The following is a 16,435-nucleotide window of genomic DNA, read 5'->3' on the forward strand; positions in this document are numbered from 1 at the left end:
GAATACGAAAACGCAGCAAAACCAACCCCGTAAAAGCTTATAGAGCTTTAAGCTTTATGAAGCCAAGAAGTGCTATTAATGATTCAATGAAAAAGTTCATAGCACTTACTTTTAAATGTTTACATTTAATGTGTTTAACAACAACATTTGTGCCTACACTTTATAAATGCTAAAACAAGGGTGTCGGAATGTAATGTAACAACATATACCATACCAAATAATGGTAAGGCAGATTTCGGCCCTTTTATTCAATTTTTTATTTGTATGCTTATTAGATACGAAAAAAAAGGGAAACCATAATAAGGGAAAACATAATAGATCGATATACCCTTAACAGAGTATGTCTCTCATACATAATATTTTCAATAGTCATAATTGTGAATGCGTTGCCCCCCGTAATACGCGTAGGTAAGCTTTAAGTGAATAATGAAATTACTCCGACTTGAACTTATCACAGTGCATTTTAATAGGTGCTATATTTACCGAAGATGAGCGTGAAAGCAGTATCGAATCCGCATTTAAATACGCGATTTACCGCATTAACAAGGAAAAAACTCTTCTTCCCAATACACAACTTGTGTACGATATTGAGTATGTTCCTCGAGATGACTCGTTTCGCACCACCAAAAAGGTTTGCCGGCAGTTGGAAGCAGGAGTACAAGCCATATTCGGCCCAACAGACACCCTTCTTGCTGGCCATGTACAATCTATTTGCGAAGCTTATGATATACCCCACATTGAAGTTCGAATTGATCTTGAATATAATTCCAAGGAATTTTCCATCAACTTGTATCCATCACACACTCTCTTAACTCTAGCCTATAGAGATATAATGGTCTACTTGAACTGGACAAAGGTTGCCATTATTTATGAAGAAGACTATGGTAAATATCATTTAACCAGCGATACACAAATACTTAATGCTTTTACTTGAAGATGTGGTGTTTTTTTTACGTTTTGCAAATTATATATAATAAAGTCGTTCGATTTTTATGGAATTTAAACCGTAATTCTGAAATCTTTAACCATTACTATATGTTGAAGAACTAAAAAAGAAAATTAAAAACAGCTAATTTTTTTCATTTATTTCATCGATTGTTCCAATGTCCGTCCGTTTCTACGAAAACTAGTCCCTCAGTTTTAAAGCTATCTGCATGAAACTTTCCCAAAGTTGTCTTTCTATCGCAGGTAGTATATAAGGCGGAACGAGCCGGATCGAACGACTATATCATATAGGTCCTATAGGAACAATCGAAAAAATAAATAAACAAAAATTATAACTTTGCTGTTTTTAATTTTTTTTCTAGGTTTTCGAAATATAGCATTGGTTTAATATTTCAGAATTACAATTTAAAATTCATTAGGATCGGCCGCTTTATGCTATAAGCTCCCATGGAAACAATCGGAATAAAAAAATAATTTCAAACGATTTTATGTAGCTATAACGATCGAAGTTTACTTGTTTTCTTTCTGCAACAGAAAGATAACTTATCGGAGAATTATATGAAAAAAAACAACTTTGCTGTTTTTCAATTGTTTTAAATTTACTTCGATGCATCATAATTCATCGGAATAATGGAAGCAAAAAAAGGGTCTAGTGAATCAATTACATTTTTTCCGAAGAAAGAGTACTTTCTTGTACGTTACACGACAGTTAATTGATTTAATCTCGTCATTAAATATAAATTTTCTTGCTCACATTTTGTTACACTTCTTTTTAGGACTTTTTAATTTGATGCACTCATCAACTGAGACGAAAGCGGAAATGTATATAAGGCAAGCCAGTCCGGAGTCCTATCGTCAAGTTTTGCGAGCAATCCGCCAAAAGGAAATTTACAAAATAATAGTGGACACAAATCCATTACACATAAAAACTTTTTTTAGATCCGTAAGATGATTTTTTGATTTAAGTTGATTTTTGGTAAATTTTTTCTCACTATACCAGCTCCATCGGCTGTGGCGTTCACGGTTTTTTTTTTGGTATTTTTGTTTAGGTTTAATTATTTTTATATCCTTGCAGAGGGTGTAACAGTATCAGTTAAAAGTTTGCATCGCAATGAAGGAGACAAATCCGACCCTTTAAATATCAGCTTTGCTAGGACAGTCGTCGGTCTAGACATATTTACCTTGATAAAACATTCCCAAAAGCCTGTTTTCATTGCAAGTCGTATATGACCCATAAGATCAATCAAAAAAATAGGTATAAAAGATTAGAAGTTTGTTGTTTTTAAATTTATACTTATAAATTTCGTCTTACTATACTTTTTCTTAATTCGGACAACGACATTTTAGCAAAAAATCAATTTTTGTAATAGCTGCAAGGGTACTTAAGCTTTGGCTGACCAAAGGTTGCTTTCTCAAACCACTTAGACAAATCTCTAAAAGCATCGTGCGAGTGAACCTAAAGGAAAATTTCATAGTACGGTTAAAAAAAATCTTTTTCTCTAAAACTTAAAAGAACGATCCACAAATTAATCATATAAATTCTGGATTTTTTCGATTAGTGTTTTTATGTTCAACAATAAAAAAAGGACATTTTTACTATTTTTTTCTGATTATGTCATTTAAGCTACATAATAAACCTACATAATAATGTATCGTTATACCAAAACCCAATTTTGTTTGAACTTTTTTAGATTTTACAACTGCAAATGAATGATCACCGATACCACTATATGTTTACAACATTTGTAAGTACTCAAATACATTAAAGTGTTTTAAAATTAAATTATTGTATACTTAAGTTTAGTTTTATGTAATTATCTGAGTGGGTCAAATTGGCTTACCTTAGTTGTAAGATAAACAGAATTTTCTTATACTATATATTTGTCAACGCGATTAAAAAAAAAACAAGAAAGGAAGAAGCACACTTTGGCAAGCCGAAGTTCATATACCCTTGCAGCTATCGCAAATATTAAATAAATTAAATATTATGATTTACTTAAAGCTGTGATGATTTGCAACTCAATTATTTGTTAGTTCCTATGACAGCTACATGATATCGTTTTCCATTTTTAATAAAATTAAAAGCGTAATTTTGAACTGTCAAATTATTAATTAACCAAAAAGAATTTCAAAAATAAATTACAAAATAAAAAAGTTAAATTATAATAATAATAATAATAATAATAATAATAATAATAATAATAATAATAATAATAATAATAATAATAATAATAATAATAATAATAATAATAATAATAATAATAATAATAATAATAATTTAATAATATTTTTATTGTTTCCATGGGAGCTATATGACATAGTCGTTCGACCCGGCTCATTCCGACTTTTGTACTACCTGTAATAGAAATACAACTTTGGGAAAGTTTTTATTATTTTTTGCGCTGACTAACATTATTAATAATACGAATAGCAGGAACGGAAAAGGAATTACCATTTTAAATTAATGTTTGTTATAGCTTTAAGGGTTTATAAACTAGCCTAAAGCAATAAATTTGGATTAAACTTTCACAAAAGTTTTATTTTTATGTCGGTAGGCTATAAAACTGAACGAACCGAATCGGATAATTTTAATGCGAAAAGAAGTGAAAAAATTCTTTATTCGTTACTTTTAAACATACACCCATATACTCAAATATATATTATTATTTCACAGTTTCGGATTCATATAGGATATTCAATTTAAGTTGTAGATGCATGGGTATAATATCTTCGGCTTGCCGATGCTTAATAGTCTTTTGCTTTCGCCTTAAGTAATAACAAAATAATTTTGTTATCAGGACTTGGAAACGTATGACTTAGAGGATTTCAGATACAACAGCGTAAACATAACTGCGTTTCGATTGGTTGATGTCGATAGCAAAAGATATCTTGAAGTTATAGACCAAATGCAAAAACTTCAACACAATGGATTGGAAAATGTAAATGGAATGCCTTACATACAGGTAAAGGGATAATGAATATTTTAGAAACAAAACGTTTTAATTTTTGGCATTTTTTTAGACAGAATCTGCTTTAATGTTTGATTCAGTATACGCGTTTGCGTATGGATTACACTTTTTAAGTTTAGATAATCGTCCAAATTTTTCTATTAAAAACCTCTCCTGCACCTCCGACCGAACCTGGGATGACGGTATTTCGTTGTACAACCATATAAATTCAGTAAGTAACCTTTATGGCATTTTTTACTAGAAATCAGATCGACGAACAGTTACGCCAGTGTAGAGTTTATTCTGACTAGTGTGACCGAAGTTTTGTTCTTACGGTCCTACTGTCAGTCAGCTGGACTTGTTGTATTTAAAAATAACAAATCACTACAAGCTTTTAGCTTGGGGTTATACCTTTCACAAGATTACAGGAACACCACAATCAATATCTACAATTCACGTTTACAAACACAATATACAAACCGCTATTGTTGGACTGCATGCCAAAAAATTGCACTTGAATTGGTTTCTTTAATTATTTTTTAGGTTAAGTTTGGAACTCGCTTCGAGTTGCACCAACAGCTGACTTTAACAGCTGATAGCTTAACAGTTATGCTCCCTGTTAAAATTTTGTGTTTGCAACATTTAAGAATAGGGTTATTCCTATCCATTGCGATAAAAAAAAATATTTACCGACTTTTAAAAAATGGGTTTTGGCAAAAAATGTGGTCGGTGGCTCTATGGTTCATTGGTAAGGTAAGAAATCACCTTTCTAAGTGATAAGCAACACTACTTACATATATATAAATATATATAGTATTTTAAATATTTACAATAAAAATCTATTTTGCATTTCAGGCCATTACAGACGGCTTGACCGGGAATGTTAACTTTGTGGAAGGTCGCCGAAACAAGTTTAAACTTGACATTCTGAAATTGAAGCAAGAAAATATACAAAAAGTTGGATACTGGCAGCCCGACGGTGGTGTTAACATATCTGACCCAACGGCTTTTTATGATTCAAACATAGCAAATATAACGTTGGTCGTCATGACAAGAGAGGTTAGTTTAAAAAATGGTTTATTTATTTAGCAGGTGCTATGTGTAATGTGTATTCAATGTGTGTTCTTACACCCTGGCAGACGGTAATATTATCTCAATCAAAAGTTTGCAACGCAGTGAAGGAAACATTTCCAACCCTATAAAGTATTCATGTTTTAGATCAGCATCACTAGGGAAGTCGATCTAACCAAGTCCGTTTCTACACAAACTTGTCTGTCAGTTTTAAAGCTATCTGTATGAAATCCAAAAACTTCACTCCATTGAAGGTAGTAATAAATCTGGGCGGACTTGATCGAACGACTCTAGTATGCATTTTGAAACTGCGTCTTCTGTATGTAGAGTTTTGACGATATTTTTGTTTTATATAATTTCTTCATACTCTTGCTGAGGGTATTATAATTTCAGTCAGAAGTTTGCAACGAAGGAGACCTTTTCGACCCTATAAAGTAAATATATTCTTGATCAGCCTAAGAGAGTCGATCTAGCCATGACCTTTGCTGTTTTTAAATTTATTTTGTTAGTTCTTCAACAAATAGTAAAGGTTAAATATTTTAGAATTACGGTTAAAATTTCATCAAAATCGGACGAATATAACTATAGCTTCCATGGAAACGTACCTATTTTATTTAGTAATTTTGTTTAAAAGTTTTTTTTTTGACTTATTAATAATTTGACAGTTCAGAAATACGTTTTCAATTCTTTTAAAATCGGAAAACGATATCGTATAGCTACCATAATTGAGCTGCAAATTATCATAGCTTCAATGCTTTTAGACATACACGCAAGTAAATCATGATTTTAATGTTTTCATTAATATTTAATTTTTGCAATAGCTGCAAGGATATATGAACTTCGTCTTGCTGAAGGTTGCTTCCTTTCTTGTTTCCTTTTTTCTTTTGGATATAGTAATAGGCTATTAATTCTGAATTACGCTTTTAAATTTATTCAAATCGGAAAACGATATCATTACTAAAAATTTTTTTAAACATATACACAAATAAATCGAAATTTAGATGTTTTAAAGAATGTTTAGTTTTTGCAACAGCTGCAAGCCGAAGTTTGCTTTCTTTCTTGTTTATATGTATATGTATATAAAATTGGTTTGTTTTCTGAAAGCTGTACCATTGTTTGATTACTTAACCGTCATCCGTAATTTTTTAGGAGCGCCCATATGTAATGGTCAAAGACGATGCAAATCTTACAGGAAATATTCGATTTGAAGGATTTTGTATTGATCTTCTTAAAGCGATCGCTCAACAAGTTGGATTTCAATACAAAATTGAATTAGTTCCCGATAATATGTACGGTGTTTACATACCAGAAACTAATTCATGGAATGGAATTGTGCAGGAACTAATGGAAAGGGCAAGTTAAAATACTTCAACATTAATATAGTCACAAATATATTATATTATCAAAAAAAAATACTTCTTAGCGAGCCGATCTTGCTGTAGCCTCAATGACAATTAACTACGCGCGGGAGAGTGTTATTGATTTTACCAAACCCTTTATGAATTTGGGCATTGGAATCTTATTTAAGGTAAACCTTGTATTTTGTATAATATTTGTATTTACTTCAGTTTTCTATGTGTTGCGCAATTTGTTAAACTGTAGATATAAATTTAAAAAATCCCTTCACATATGTGGCCAAATTTAATAGGTTCCGACAAGTCAGCCCACACGACTGTTCTCCTTTATGAACCCTTTGGCAATCGAGATATGGCTTTATGTGCTAGCTGCTTATATATTAGTATCCTTCGCGCTATTTGTGATGGCTCGATTTTCTCCATATGAGTGGAAAAACCCTCATCCATGCTACAAGGAAACGGATATAGTGGAAAATCAGTTTTCCGTATCGAACAGTTTTTGGTTTATAACAGGAACATTCTTACGCCAAGGATCTGGACTTAATCCCAAGGTATACATAATCACAAGCATTTAAAGAGTCATTAATTTAAGGTTTATTTATTCGTATGTATGTTATTTTTGTTATTACCAAAAGATTTTATTGATTTTTGTTGTATTTCAGATTTCAGATCGAGCTCAAACGAAATTTTTTGCGTTCTTATCACCACTTGCTATTGAAATTTGGTTTTATATAGCATTCGGATATATTTTTGTATCAATTTGCATTTGGATTGTCGCTCGATTATCGCCGATCGAATGGGTTAATTCAAAGCCACCTTGTTCAATGGCTTGTGACCATATATTGCGCGAAATACAAAAAGAAAATTGCTTTGATGAACAGTTGGAATTAATACACAGAAAAAGAATATCAGAACATGATGAAGAAGTATATTTAAACACAGACCACAAAATAAGCAAATCCAATAATTATATTGAACACGATGATACTTTATGTGGACATGGTTTACCTTTTCCACCTTCAAATGATGTTGATGAAGATGCATCGGATGATAATACAGTGGATTTAGTTCGAATACAAAACAATTTCACTTTAAAAAATAGTTTTTGGTTTGCCATTGGCGCGCTTATGCAACAAGGTTCTGATTTATATCCTAGGGTACGATCAACAATATATTCTATTAAATAAGTGGAAAAAGTGTGAAAATATTGATAGCTGTGTTAAAATTCTTATTGCCATAAAAAAAAAGTAAAGAAACAAACTTCGGCAAGCCGGGGCTTATAAGCCTTTGTAGATATTGCAAAAGACATCTAAACTTCGAATTATACACGCAAATAAATCGAAGTTCAGATATTTTAAAGAATATTTAATTTTGGCAAAAGCTGCAAGCGTATATAAACTTCGGCTTGCCGAAGTTTGGTTCCCTTCTTGTTTTCAGTATTTTTTTTTGCGTCATCATCATTGCAAATAAAGACCAGATGTTTAACGAAATATCGTTAGATATCGGTATTTTCCAGTATTTTTTCTAAAAACATTCAGGCTATTAATGACATATAAGTCTGAAAAATGTTTGTTGAATTTTTTATGGTAACCCTTGGTATTCAGTCGTGATGGCATTGAATCCACCAGTGTGCTGCAGTAGATTCTAAAACTGCCTCTCCTTTAAATTAAGCTCACACTTAAAACAGCGGTTCTCGAAAACTAAAGCAAAACCGTACGAAATCGGCGGATGATTTTGGTAGTTAATGGATCAAAGAACTTATTTTTAAAGGAATCACTTCGTTTCCGGAGGGTACCCAAAAGTAATTCTTAAGCAAAAAAAATTGACAAAAAAATTCTTGATTTTTTAAAGTTTTTGTAGATAATTTGGAAATAAGTAAGAAATCTCGCTAAATTATATTTTTTAAATGACATTTTAATCAATTTCAATGACTTCAGAAGCATTTCGATCAGCTAAGTATTCATCTCTTTTCACTAGATTTTGGACTTTTTATTCAATATTGCAAGAACTTGCATCTTTAAAAATATGTAATTTAGTTAGTTCTTAAGTTTTAAAATCCTCAGACTCTGAAGCAACTTCAAAGATTCTTAGGCTACTTTCTTAAATTCATACCAAATTAAGCCAGGATAGCGAAACCTCTCTCAGATTTGACCAAGAAGAATTCAAAAATCGAAATAGGAATACATGAGCAAGCTGCTATCGATACCTTGACGAAAATTTTAACAGAAAGTCCAGTTTTAAGAATCTTTAACCAAGACGTGCAGGAGCATTCCTGATGCAAAAGTCTCCTGAAGATGGCCATCTGCACGCTGTTTACTTTATGAGCAGAAAAACATCTCCGGCGCAAAGAGAATACCCTAGCTTTGAACTAGCCGTTGTAGAACCCGTTTCTAAGTTTCGAGTCAATCTTTTAGGCAGATTTTTTCAAATTTTTTCACACTGCGACGCATTTAACAAAACAATGCAGAAGAAGGATCTAAACAAAAGGATCAGCCGTTGGGTGATGGTATACGAGCAAGGATTATAAGCCCGTTTTAGCCATTAAACCCCACCAAGTCAACCTCAGCAAAAGACATCATAGTAAAACTGCGACAGCAAAGCACGATGTTTGGCAACCCCTCACTTATCGTTTCTGATAGAGGTGCAGCCCTTACATCTCAAGACTTCCTGAAATACTGCGAGGACAACAGTCAATGGCCAAGTAGAACGGTTGGACGCTATAATCACCTCAGTTTTGGCTAAAGTCAGTGTTGTCAATCCGATGAAATGGTTTCAACACGTCGGTAAAGTCCAGCAGGCCATAAATTCTACGTTCTCCAGAAGTATCGATACCACACCATTCGAACTTGCTTGAGAAGGTAACATTAGAATCTTTTAGAGATGGACGTGACGATCTGCGCAAAAAATCGAAGTAACTCATCTTAAAGCTGCAAAACGAAAACAAGAAATCATACAATCTACATACGTCGCAAGAAAGCAACTGTATACAAGCAAGGCGACTTGGTTGCTATCAAAAGAGCGCAAACCAAAGTTTTTGGGTCCATTCCAAATCACAGAAGTAAAGTCGAATAATTCATATGATGTTCATTAACTAGGCATTTCCGACGGTCCTGGTATATCTTCAAGTTGTGCAGAGTATGTGAAGCCGTGGCCTACCAACAACAATATTTCAGTCAATTCCGACAACTAGGCATTAGAGACGAATACTTACGCTGGGTGGTCGAATGTGGGAATGTGTGTGTGTACGCATTCTATTTGCAACGAGTGTATATCAGCAGCTGCACAGAATATAAGATTTAAACAGTTTGCAAGTTCAAAGAGATATCAGGAAGTCATAAGAAGAATACGAGAACGACGATGAGTGACGAGTGACGACGAGTGACGACGAATGACGACGAATGACAACGAGTGACGACGAGTGACGACGAGTGACGACGAGTGACGACGAATGACGACGAATGACGACGAATGACAACGAGTGACGACGAGTGACGACGAGTGACGACGAGTGACGACGAGAGCCCGCGCCAAGGGACGAGCAAGTGAATTGAAAGCAAAAGGCCAAAGACGACAGTTCTAAGACGAGGCAAACGACGACGGTGACTTAAATGTCGATTAACTTGAATCACTAGACAATTTTGTTTAAAACGCAACTGTTCCCATTTTTGCTAAATTAAAAGTGATCAAATAATTAAAATTTTTAAAATCAAAACGATAATTGGTTGTACCTAAGAATTGTTATGAAGCTAAAAACGTAATTTTCTTTTTAGGCTACCTCAACGCGTATTGTTGGTGGATGCTGGTTCTTTTTTTGCCTAATAATTATATCATCGTACACTGCCAACTTAGCTGCTTTTTTAACTGTCGAACGGATGATATCACCTATTGAAAGCGCTTCTGACTTGGCAGAGCAAACCGAAATATCATATGGAACTTTGGAAGGTGGATCTACAATGACATTTTTTAGGGTAAATATAGTTAAATTAAAATATTTAAGATATTATTGACAAAAACTTATCTTGTATTTATTGTACAAAAATAGAAAATAAGTAAATGTACAGCGTTGCAAACTTCTGACTGAACTTATAATAATCTCTCAAAGGGTATAGCAAAGTTATATTTTTTTTTAAATTATATTTTCGATTGTTGCTATGGGAGCTATATGCTATAGTCGTCCGACCCGGTTCGTTACGTTAACCTGCAACAGAAAGAAAACTTTACAACACCCCCTACCACCTTATGTTTTTATTAAAACTTTTATTATACCCTTGCAGAGGGTATTAAAATTTCAGTCAGAAGTTTGCAACGCAGTGAAGGTGAAGTTTCCGACCCTATAAAGTATATATATTCTTGATCAGCGTCACTAGTAGAGTCGATCTAGCCATGTCCGTCTGTCTGTCCGTCCGTTTATATGCAAACTAGTCTCTCAGTTTTAAAGCTATCTGCATGAAACTTTTTCAAAAGTTGTCTTTCTATTGCAGGTAGTATATAAGTCGGAACGAGCCGGATTGGACGACTATAGCATATAGCTCCCATAGGAACAATCGGAAAAATAATTGAAAAAAAATTATAACTTTGCTGTTTTTTAATTTTTTGTTTAGTTCTTCGACATATAGCAATGGTTAAATATTTCAGAACTATGGTTTAAATTTTATCAAAATCTGACGACTATATCATATAGCTCCCATAGAAATAATAAAAATATATGAAATTACTATCAAATAATTGAGCTGCAAATCATCATAGCTTCAATATTTTTTAACATATACGCAAGTAAATCATAATTTTAATGTTTTCAAAAATGTTTAAATCTTGCAATAGCTGCAAGGGTATGAACTTCGGCTTGCCGAAGTTTGCTTTCTTTCTTGTTTATTAATGAAATTATAATCACATTTTGATTTTTTTTTAAATTTAGTAAGCAAAGCCGGTTAAGCATGTTATCAAAACTACTCAATAACGTAAAGAAGGAATATTACTAAAACGTGTTATTTTGATTTTAGGACTCTAAAATTGGTATATATCAAAAAATGTGGCGGTATATGGAAAATCGTAAAGCTGCTGTTTTTGTTAAGACATACGAAGATGGAATTAAACGAGTAATGGAAGGAAGTTACGCATTTTTAATGGAATCTACCATGCTGGACTATGCTGTTCAACGTGATTGCAATCTAACTCAAATTGGAGGCTTGCTGGATTCTAAGGGCTACGGTATCGCGACACCTAAGGGCTCTCCTTGGAGAGATAAAATTTCACTTGCCATTTTGGAGCTACAAGAAAAAGGCATTATTCAAATACTGTATGATAAATGGTGGAAAAATACGGGCGACGTTTGCAACAGAGATGATAAAAGCAAGGAGTCAAAAGCCAATGCACTTGGAGTAGAAAATATTGGTAAGATTTTTTCATAAGATTTTAATATAAAATTAAGTTATACGTTCAATTTAAGGTGGCGTATTTGTTGTTCTTCTCTGTGGACTTGCACTTGCTGTTGTTGTAGCCATATTCGAGTTTTGCTGGAACTCCAGAAAAAATTTGAATACCGAAAATCAATCACTGTGCTCAGAAATGGCTCAGGAGCTTCGTTTTGCAATGCACTGCCATGGTTCAAAATCAAAGCATAGACCACGAAAACGGAACTGCTTAAAATGCTCTCCTGGACAAACATACGTCCCGAACAATATGAGTGTGCCAAATGTGGGCGTACATTATAATTATTTTAATTAAACTGATACGCATTAATAAAAATAATAGGAAAAATAAATGCTTTTTGTTATTTCAAAAATTAAATTAAATTAAATTAAATCCAGAGTAACAAGAAAGGAAGAAAACTTCCGCAAGCTTAAGTTGATATGCCCTTGCAGCTATTGCAAAAATTACACATCTTAATTTCGAATTATGTGAGTACCCATTAAAAACCATTGAAGCTTTGATGATTATCACTTCAATTACTCGATCATTCCTATGGAAGCTATATAACATCGTTTCTCGATTTTAATCAAAACTTTCGAACTATTAAACCAGGTATTTGCCTACACAGGGGTTTTATATTTCAGAGTGACGACAGAGTCGTGGAACAAATTTTTTTTATAACGACCTGCCCAACACAAAAAAAGTTATTCCAGAATTCTAAAACAAGTGCTTAAAATTTGTTGAAATTGAGAAACGATGTAAAAAACTTTTTGTGTTCTTAAATATACCAAAACAAAGTATTTTTGAATACCTTTTGTATAAATATTAAAGTGTGTTAAAAAAGTGTAAGTCCTCAACCAATCAATTTTTCTAAAATATTGGTATCATTTAGCGATACCTTTCGATTGGTGTATTGCTCGTCAGGATCGGACCATCAAATCAGATTTTCAATTCTGCGGCTATATAATAGTAGTCTCCTATGCACACGCTCTTCGTGCGCGTCGTCACTGCATGTACTGTCGTCCATAGTGATATTATATTAAAGAGTCGTCCGATTTTGATGAAATGTAACTGAGAGACTAGTTTGCGTAGAAACGGACGGACAGACGGACGGACAGACGGACGGACAGACGTACATGATCAAGAATGTGTATACTTTTTAGGGTCGAAAAGGTCTCACTCCCTGCGTTGCAAACTTCTGTCTGAAATTATAATACCCTCTGCTAGGGTATAAAAACATAATTTGACAATATATTATATCCTGAAAATAAAAAAGCAATAGTAGGCTACCACCCTTTTAATTTACCTGTAAACATTTCTTGGCCATAGTTGTTTTGAAATCGATAATCAAAATAGCAGAGTCTGGTTAAAAAAAAAACATATACGTGTGCTCTGTTTTTTTTTGTCAATATATAATATATAGTGGTTTATTTCCTCTCTGAGTGTGTGTCTCGGTCATATCTATCGGTAGAAACAAATTTTCAAAATCGAACTATGATTTTATAATCAGAGGACATACCTCTGCCGCCGATTGGCCATTGGTGGTGACCAGCGAAGTTACAATTCTTTTCCGATTGTTTTTGTGGGAGCTATATGATAAAGACGTTAAATCCGGCTCGTTTTTTGCAGATATCTATACAACTGAGAGTCTAGTTTGCTTAGAAACGGACAGACGGACATGGCTAGATGGACTCTCCTAGTGATACTGATCAAGAAAATATATTCATTGCATTTTGTGGTTTTGTCTGTCGATCTTTTATGCTATTCAAATTATATTTGTAATTTTACTGGGAACACGAGATTTACGTTTCTCAAAAATACCAATCCGCTTGGATGTTCTCTGTGGGATAGGGTAATTGTTTCCTGTTATTAAAAATGGTCACAGGAAAACAGGAGTTGCCATGAGTTACAATATAATATATGTTATTTTATTTTGTTACAATTTATAATGTACACCATATTTTACAATAAACTTTTTCCTTAATTAGTTGTATATTAATATTTCGATTTCGATTTAATCAACACCAACCATGCGTAGACAACTTCAGGACTTTTTAATGATTTTTAATAGCTTACTTACATTAGTCTTTAACACTTTGTTTTTGTAAAGTATTTTATTGTCAGTGTTGTATATTTTTAGGCTATAAAACTCTAAGTTATTGTCTCGGAACTTACAACTATATTTTCTGTGTTTCTGTATTCAATACAAGCGCTACAAGAACAGTACAATTGATATTTAAATATTGCATGCGTTTACCAGCACACAATAATCCTTGTCGATGATATTTTTTTGTTATCAGAAATCATGGCGCTTGTAGAGTTGCATATCGTTTTGAATTTGCCGTCTTCTGGTAAACCAATGCAAGCGATCCTTCATTCATTTGAGCATATGTACATGCTAACAATAAAACATTTGAAGTATTATTTCCAAACTTTTCAAATATCTCAAAAATGGTAATTAGTAGAAAACTTTCGAATTATCATTTCCTAATTCAGGGGGTCGAACTGTATCAGAAAATTATTAAGTTAACATTTTTAAAAATCGAATTTAACTTTAATTAAACACAGTTGCTTGAATGTGCACAATTTCTCTGAAAGTGGTAACAAAACATTTTTTTATATTTGTATATATTTATATTGACCAACAAATTGTGCCCTTGATTGCTAATCTCTGACAAGTTGTGCTGGTAGACGCAGACATTCTTTAATTAATACACTTAAATTATAGCAAATTTGAAGTTGAATAAGTTTGCAATAAAAATACTTGATTTGCGTTTCAGAAAATTCCAGACGTAACATATCTTACCATACGTCGTCGTACATACACGTATTTGTTACTATAATATATACATGTCAATAGTTAATAATATGCCAATACAGTTCACATATTTATTAAAGTTATATAATAATTCGATATGTTAAATTTTACATGCATCTTTGCATACATTAGATTTTTGTTTCAGTTGACTAGCTTAAACCACACTGAAAAACTAAAATCGACATTTAAAACTTTGATTGAATAAATATAATAATAAGCATCATATTTGCAGCGATTTCCAAGTAATAGACGTTGGAGTTATATAAGTGTTACTCTAAATTATTATTAAGGATTGTTGGCACGGTTTTAAAAATTGTGTATAATATGTTTGTATAACATATATTATATATAACATATAATACGCAGAATGCCGTACTCAAGAAAAACAATACTTTATGGAATGATTTAATTTTGCGTTGGTTTGAATAGTTTAATGCTGATTGTATTGCATTCGTCGGTTTACTTAGATGTTGAGCAGGTTAGTGATACATTTATTTTTTTTTTGTGGAATGTCACAAAATTCCCAGAAATAATGATATCAGTTTATTCTTTAAGCTTGAGGTTTTAAAATTGGTTGACCAAAGCCAGAAGATTTTGATTAGACCCAGTATTGGCTACAGATTTGATTAATGTTTATTTAGTATTAATATGCATCCGAAAATTAATGTCTACTTAAAGATCGTGATATGTTTCCAGTTAATGATTAGTAAACTTTAGTTTTTTATAATTTGTATGTAGGTACTTCCGTGAAATTGGAATTCTTAAGTATTTAAACAATTTTATAACGTGATTTTTGAAATTGTATTGACTGAACAAGCCCTTCATATCTTATTTGCAATTGATTGTTATTAGTTGGAAGCATTTTGTTATTGGAATTCCAAACGTAACATTACTAAGTACATAAATATGTTACCTCTCGAAAAATATACATATTTTTATGAATACAGTTTTTGCACTAAGCGACTGTCATCTTGCACTTTTCAAAAAAACTTATCCAAAATGTGCAGGTCTGTTCAAGTTATTATAAGGTGTCTTTTAAAAGTTTAAAAAAATTTTAAACGGTTAACCGGAATTAATAAAATGCCCCTAATAATTAATTCTACTCAAATAAATATTTACGTTTTAATAATTCGATTTTAACAAATTTATATTTCAAAAGCAACTTTCATTTGATAATGGTTTTGGTTCTAGACATTTAGACATGTTGTAAAACCCTGTACAACCCTGTTGTTATTTAGTTTGATGGGCTCCTCTAAGATTATTGTTAAGAAAAACTTTTCTACTATTCGGGGCAATTTTAAAATTTTAGAAAGAGACACGAATAACTAGACTTGACTTGACTAGACGTTTAACAATTCATGTGTAATGCTTTTTAATTTCTTTAAATATTTGGCACAGTGTTAATAAGAAGTTTATCAAGAAAAAATTTATTGGACTTTTAAAACCGAGTTAGAACCAAAAGCAAGACCTTTAAATTCGTCGTAAATTTATAAGTTTCTAAAATGTCTATATAAAAGTGATAATAATTTCTTTACTCTTTGAATAATATTCAAATGTATTTACAATTTGATTTAATATTACTAGATGATTTTCAATTTAAATAAAATTTTTTTCACAATTAAATGTTGATTAAGAAGGTACCGCAGATTCTTCAATAGTTGTCGTAGTCGTATAATACCATCTCAAAATCTTTAATTTCTGGTGTTTGTTCCTTTGATTGATCGTAACTCTCTAAGGGTGTATAGTAACTATCATCTTTCGGCTTTCTGTAATGTCCAAGTGTATCCAGTCGGTGGCTTAACTCATTTCCAGAAGATGTAAATTTATTTTGTTCCAATTTTTGAGAAGTTGTTTTAAAAGGCCATGTTAATCCTCTCAGAATGCGGTGA

General features: G+C 32.3%; 1 protein-coding gene across 4 annotated transcripts; it reads left to right on the top strand.

Moving 5' to 3' along the window:
• Positions 1 to 5: 5 nt before the first annotated feature.
• Positions 6 to 12,080, top strand: LOC108148371 (glutamate receptor ionotropic, kainate 2). 4 transcript variants are annotated; one of them, XM_041708636.1, is made up of 15 exons: positions 7 to 223; positions 276 to 408; positions 471 to 884; positions 1,722 to 1,888; positions 2,637 to 2,690; positions 3,744 to 3,908; positions 3,967 to 4,125; positions 4,749 to 4,952; positions 6,114 to 6,317; positions 6,388 to 6,492; positions 6,613 to 6,870; positions 6,982 to 7,476; positions 10,090 to 10,287; positions 11,320 to 11,710; positions 11,766 to 12,080. In XM_041708636.1, exons 1-15 carry the CDS (start codon positions 221 to 223, stop codon positions 12,041 to 12,043), a joined length of 3,228 nt encoding a protein of 1,075 aa, XP_041564570.1. In that variant the 5' UTR covers positions 7 to 220; the 3' UTR covers positions 12,044 to 12,080. The 4 variants fall into 4 exon arrangements, with proteins under 4 accessions (XP_041564571.1, XP_041564570.1, XP_017130884.2 ...); XM_041708637.1 differs by lacking the exon at positions 2,637 to 2,690 and having other exon boundaries at positions 6 to 223; XM_017275395.2 differs by lacking the exon at positions 6,982 to 7,476 and having other exon boundaries at positions 14 to 223.
• Positions 12,081 to 16,435: the final 4,355 nt, after the last annotated feature.

Source organism: Drosophila elegans, unplaced genomic scaffold (genome assembly GCF_018152505.1).
Source record: "Drosophila elegans isolate 14027-0461.03 unplaced genomic scaffold, ASM1815250v1 contig_349, whole genome shotgun sequence".
Taxonomy (NCBI): domain Eukaryota; kingdom Metazoa; phylum Arthropoda; class Insecta; order Diptera; family Drosophilidae; genus Drosophila; species Drosophila elegans.

Bases quoted from the DNA above. Each gene is read 5' to 3' on its own strand.
- LOC108148371 (XM_041708636.1), top strand. The intron at 409-470 runs GTAAGCTTTAAG...GCATTTTAATAG, and splicing joins GCCCCCCGTAATACGCGTAG to GTGCTATATTTACCGAAGAT. The intron at 4,126-4,748 runs GTAAGTAACCTT...TTTGCATTTCAG, and splicing joins TGTACAACCATATAAATTCA to GCCATTACAGACGGCTTGAC.